The following is a 6,287-nucleotide window of genomic DNA, read 5'->3' as shown; positions in this document are numbered from 1 at the left end:
TGTGTGTGTGTGTGTGTGTGTGTGTGTGTGTGTGTTTTTCCATTCTGTTTCTTCAAGCAGAGGTTGACGGAAGGACCACCCTCCAGCCCTGTTCCTGCGGTTGTGCCCTCATCATGCACCCTGTGCCCCCCATCTGTAGTTGTGGGCATTTGAGCCTGGTCTTGAAGAGTGAGTAGGATTGCTAAGTAGGGACTCAGATGGGGGTGGGGAAGCAGGACACATTCCAGGTGTGGACACAAAACCCTCTTTGGCCACAAGGCACTCTTTATGTTGATTCAGCCTTATCTGATTAGAACTAGCTCACTTCCCCATATGACACACATAGACTAATCCAATATATTATATGATTGCCCTGTTTTCTTGGGCAAAACTCTTAACTTCTCCTTTCTCATGGGATAGAAGATCTATCAGTGCCATGGCTGACATTTTGGACACTATGTCCAGTTCCCTTTGCCTGGGATAATTTGTCTATGGGCTTGCCAGAGGCAGGGGGATAGACTAAATGACCCCTTGAAATCCCTTCCCACCAATGACTCTGGTGAGATCGTTTTCAGTCATGTCTGACTCTTTGTGACCCTATTCGGGGTTTTCTCGGCAAAGATACTAGAGTGGTTTGCCATTTCCTTCTCCAGCTCATTTTACACATGAGGAAACTGAGATAAACAGTGTTGGGTGACTTGCTGAGGGTCACACACCCAGGAGGTGTCTGAGACCAGGTTTGAACTCATGAAGATGAGTCTTCCTGACTCCAGGGCCACTGCTCTATGCGCTATGGTGCTACCTCAGAATGAAAGATGTTGCAGAAGAGAGAGGAAGAAAAAAAGAGGCTGCAGGGGTTTGAACTGGGAAGAGAAGATGAAGTGCAGAGAAAGCAGGGCCACTCTCTCTAGACTTTCCCTTTCTGACTCAGAGCCAATCAAGGTGGGTCGGGGTGGTGGTGGGGGGCTCAGCAATATCCGATGTGATTCCTTGAGCTGGCTCATTGAAACTCTGAACACGTTTTCTGTCAGCTGTGTTTATGGACACAGGTTTACCGTACACACACACACACACACACACACACACACACACACAAACACACACCCATCACAGTCTGAGCCGTACACACACACACACACACACACACACACAAACACACACACACACACAAACACACACCCATCACAGTCTGAGCCAACATAGTGCTGACTAAGATGATGTCCTGGAAATTCTGGCTCACTTTCTATCCCCGGACCTCAGTTTCTTCGTCGTTCAAATGAAGAGGCTGAACTAGATGATTGCAGCACTAAGTCCCATGTTTCTAAATAGACTTGAGATTTGACTTAGGGAGTCACACCACCTTCTGGGCTTTTTGAGGATGTAGAAGTTGCTTTGAAAGTCACATTGAAGGTTTGAAAAATATTCTGTAATAATCATAGGCTCATCACTGTAGACCAGGAAGGGACTTCATAGGACGTCTCATTTTATAGATGAGGAAACTGAAGCCTGGTAAATTGAATACACCAAGGTCATATAAGGTCACCAGAGGTGGGATTTGAAATGAGGTTTTTTTCACTTTATAGTCAGTGTTTTCTTCCACTGAACCATGAAAACACCTTCTCCTCATTCCCACTCCTTTTCAGCAACCTAACTTGGAGGGTTGAGTTGTAGAACTGGATTTATGTGAGATAAATAGGAGACTACCTACCATTCCTCTTGTGCTTGCTGCATGGCGTTGGCCACATACTGAGGTCCATGCAATATTTATTCATGAAGGACTTCTTTGGAGGTGCCCTGGGGCTTCTGTGAGCTATGTCAGCAGAGCGTAGGCTCAGGCCTCCTCCCATACCAAGAGGACTTTATCACCATCATGGTGGTGGTGGTCATAGTGATGTATCTCTTAAGGTTTCCAAGGGTCTTTATATTCATACTAACTCTTACTGACCCTGTGAGGGAGGCATTTTGAACCTGGTTTTATATCTAATGAAACTGAGGCTCAGAGACTTTAAGAGGCTTGCCCATAGCTAGACAGCTAGTAAGTCATTGGGGGTGAGATTTGAACCTAGATATTGATGGTTCCAAGTCCAAAACTCTTTACTTTACCATCCATGAATGGGCTAAATGGCCATTCTTGGAGGTGTAGTCTACATGAGTTCAAAAAGCCTTAAGAGGAAGATGATTTTCTTTGGGGGGGGGGAGGGCCCACAATGAGTTTCAATGAGTGTTTATGCTAAGCAATAGAAACATCATGGCATAGTGAACAGAATGAAGGTTTGAGTCTCACTCCTAATACAGACTGGCTTTGGGACCCTGAGCAAGTCACTTAACCTCTTAGGGCCAAAGTAACTCTCTAATCCCTGGTTACAGCGGGGCTGCAGGTAGGAATTGGTAGAAGGGATTTCCTCACTGAGAGATTCATAAATCAATTAAATCACACGCCCACTCCCCTCCCCTATCCAAAAGAGGGAGGATTACAAACTTATCATGGAGAGCCAATGTTGTATAAGAGAAAGAACTTTGGGGCTTTGGAGTCAGAGAATTTGGGTTCAAATAAATCCTACCCCAATCAGCCACTTATGACCTGTGTGACCTGGGGGAGTTGCCCACCCTCGTTTGACAACAGTTTCCTCATTTTAGAACTACAGGGTCGGACTAGGTGATCTCTGAGTTTCTTTCCAGTTCCAGGTCTGGGTACTACGAAGCAGTTGTGTTGAAAAAGTTGATTTAAAAAAAAAAAAAAGGATTCTTGAAATATTGAAGGAAACAGCCTTTTGGTAAACACTGGGGAGGCTTAAAGTTTAGATTAGATGTGTTTCTGGCCTCAAATAGCTTCTTGGCTAGAATGGAGATGAGATAAGACAAAAACAGTTTTATGTCATAATCTCACTAATACATAATCAGGGCAGCAGAGAGGTATGAAACGAAGTATAATACGAATTCCAAAGCTGAGAGGAAATTAGGGAAGGCTCCCTGGAGGAGATGGCATGTGATTTGGTCTTTAAAGGTTGGGTAGGGATTCAGGAAGCAATAAGGGAGGAGGAAGGGATTCCACTTATTGGAAATAAGGTTAGGGTAAGGCATGGAGAGGGGTGAGAAGAAGGTGTCCTTCCGGATGTAGAGGAGAGACATTCAGTTTAGCTGAAGCAGAGGGCATTTGGAGTAATAAGAGATCAGGTGGAAGGGTGGTGATGGGGGACAACCTATGAAGAGCCTTGAATGCCGGCAGGGTAGTTTCCACCTAGGCCATGCTACCCTGACACTCTTCAGGCTACCCACACCTTCTCCTGTTCCCCAGAGAATGCCAGCTGTTAATCTTCCTGCAATGCTACTACTTCAGGGATGGGAATGAACAGGTGGTCCTTCCACCTGTTGAGTTCAGTGAATTTCATCTAACCCCATTGATCAGCTCTGAAAGTCCTTCTACCTCTGGTCTGACCCAACCAGCTGTTCTTCCTTTCATTCTCTACTTGAACCCACCGCCTCCCCGTTCTTGGTCTAGGTCTTTGCAGTCATCTGATCATCTAACTTCTCCCTTCCCCCCTTTACCTTCCCCAGGAGACCAGTCAGTTCAGGACATGCCAGGGACTTCTCCTGAGGCTGAGGAGGATCCTGGAGAGGCTTTTGAGTTTGACGACAGTGATGAAGAGGAAGAAGACTCCAGGATGGGCCCAGAGAAGGATGGAGAACCCCCACTTATCCGCTTTGATGCTGCCCCCATCACTGGTGAGATGAATTCAGGAAGCCCATTTATGCTGGGGCTGGGGAGGAAGGGAAAGGTGCAGAAAAGGCCCTTTTCTCCCTAACTGGCTTTTCTTTCTGATCCAGACTTGTCCTAGTATGCTTTAACTCATCTCCTGCTCTTGAAGAGCTGAACTGGGAAAATTCCTTCCGATTCTGGGCTCCGGGAATTCCACATTCCTTGGATTTCTGGAACATCTGGGGCTACTTTGGCACTTTTGAAATGGATGTTTTGGCTGAGTTGGCTCTGTTCCGGAGACAGTTGCACATAAGGAGGCTTCTCTGGAAGTCCGCCTCCCCCTTGCTCAGGCAGAGGAAGGGGCCTGTTGGAGATCTCTTATCCTGTATTTAGCAGCTCATTCCCCCTGGGGAGACCCGGAGAGGGCGGGTTGGGGGAGACAGAAGATCTCACTGGTGTTCAGTAGTAGCTCCCAGGCTGTTGGACTCTGTCACTTGGAAAGTTGATCTGGTGACTGGATTGACAGGAACTTCCTGAAAGCAGAAGGACAACAGGCTCCTTGACAAGCTTGCCCTCCCTGACGCACTGCTGGTTGGCTGCCACCATCTGGAGTTTGGGGCTGGGCTGTTGGGGGGAGAATGGGGGCACCCTGGAAGATGTGGGGAAGTGTAATCACGGCTTACACAACTCCTGGCCTTCTCCTTGGGGGCCCTGAGCCCTGGGGGAAAGTCCCTCTTGAACTGGTGATGGGGGTGGGGTGGACGTGAAGACCCATGAAAACTGAGCGTCAAACTGGAAACACTGGCTGAGATTTCTGTCCTCATGAGTCTCCCCTTCCCCAGGAGGAGGTTGGGAAATGGGGCGGGGATGTGCTGAGCTCCTCCGGGCCCAGCCAAACTGGGGCTAGCACAGACGAGACACCTGAGAGCAGCGCCAGGTTGTGGGGGGGTGGGGAAGGGGGACGCTGTAAGGAGGACAGTGCCCTAACTAGCTCCCCTCTGTTTTCCCTAGATTCTGCAGCTGCCCAGCCCCAGACAGAGTAAGTGAACTCCTTTTCCTTTGCTTAGGAGTGTCCTAAAATGATGTTAAAAGAGAAACCTGGGGCACAGGGGAGGAGGGAGGTGTAGGGAGTGGGGATCGAGAAATAACCTTCATCAGCAACCTGGGGGATCTCAGTGACTGAGGGAGAAATGAGATGCTCAGATGGAATTCTTTCTCAAAGCAATAGCTGTATTTAAGAAGAATGCTATCATTTCCCCTGCCTTCTTAATTACTGGTGGTATGACCTTGGGCGCACCATTTAACCTCTGTGGGTCCCTGTCTGTAAGATTTGGGTGTTGGAATAGAGGACTCCTAAGGTCCCTGCCGGCTGGAAATTTCTGATTTGGATTCTGATGCCATTCGTTCTGCCTAGGAAGAGAGGCGACCATCAATTATTCATTGTGTGACCTTGGGCAGTCCCGGTCTCCTCAGGGCCAGCTCCTCACTAATCATATAATGGGGAGAATAATGTGCAGGGATGTGGCATGGCCAACTGTGGTCATTAGAGTGCTTCACATTCATCCTTCATGGGATCCTTATTTTCTACCACTGACTTGGCTGTGAGACCTTGACCGACTGGCTTCCCCTTCTCTCGGCCTGGGAAGATGAAGGGATCAGATGAAATGATCTCTAAGATTCCTTCCAATTCTGACATTCTATGTTTTTTTTAAAATTTATTTTCTATTTTGAAGTAGCAAACAACAAATAAGATGAGTACTTTTCCTGTGCGTCGTAGAAAGAAAAAAGAGGATTGTCTATGAAATTGCAAATTTCTAATTTGGATAGGTTGCTTTTCTTGTAAAATATGTAACAAATTCAGTATGTCCTGCCTGTCCATGGTTCTTTCTGGCCTTCCTTCTGTTTTCTTTTGTGCATTTAAAAATACCTCCATAGCCCCTTCCTTCCTTTCTTCCTTCCTTCCTTCCTCTCTCTCTTTCTTTCCTTCCTTTCTTTCTTTTTCTTCCTTCCTTCCTTCCTTTCCTCCTTCCTTCTTTCCCCTCTCTCTCTTTCTTTCTTCCTTCCTTCCTTATTTCCTTTCTTCCTTCCTCTCTCTCTCTCTCTCTCTCTCTTTTTTTTGCTTTTGGGTGAGGCAATCAATAGGGGTTAAGCAACTTGCCCAGGGTCACACAGCTAGTAAGTGTCAAGTGTCTGAGGTGGGATTTGAACTCAGGTCCTCCTGACTCCAAGGTGGGAGCTGTATGCACTGCATCACCTAGCTGCACCTCTTTCTTTCTTTTTCCCTCTGTAGTCCCTCCTCCTCCTCTCTACCCCAGCCCTCCAAAAACTGAAAGAAAAAAAAAAAACTGTGACAAATATACATAGTTAAGCAAAATGAATTCCACTAATAGCCATGTCTGAAAATATGTTTTTTTCTGCATCTCAGTTCCAACATCTCTGTCAGGAGGTGGGGAGCACACCTTGTTATTGGTCCTCTGTGGTCCTGGTTAGTCATTGCATTGATTTTTCAGTCTTCCTGAGATTTTGTTCTTTATAGTGTTGCTATTATATAAATTATTCTCTGGGTCTGGATCATTTCACTCTGCATCTGTTAATACAAGTCTGACATTCT

At 46.7% G+C, this 6,287-nt stretch overlaps 1 protein-coding gene across 3 annotated transcripts in view; it reads left to right on the top strand.

Moving 5' to 3' along the window:
- LOC114028482 (rho guanine nucleotide exchange factor 10-like protein) overlaps positions 1-6,287 on the top strand; it is a 229,507-nt gene that overhangs the window by 47,067 nt on the left and 176,153 nt on the right. For all 3 annotated transcript variants that reach the window (XM_027842736.1, XM_027842735.1, XM_027842734.1), the window contains exons 3-4: positions 3,535-3,702; positions 4,688-4,715. In XM_027842736.1, the coding sequence (XP_027698537.1) occupies positions 3,535-3,702; positions 4,688-4,715 (196 nt within the window). The remainder of the gene's footprint in view (positions 1-3,534; positions 3,703-4,687; positions 4,716-6,287) is intronic.

This window comes from Vombatus ursinus, unplaced genomic scaffold, assembly GCF_900497805.2.
Source record: "Vombatus ursinus unplaced genomic scaffold, bare-nosed wombat genome assembly UNPS02014884.1, whole genome shotgun sequence".
Taxonomy (NCBI): Eukaryota; Metazoa; Chordata; class Mammalia; order Diprotodontia; family Vombatidae; genus Vombatus; species Vombatus ursinus.
The sequence above is the reverse complement of the archived record's forward strand: the minus strand, read 5'-3'. Positions and strand labels throughout refer to the sequence as shown.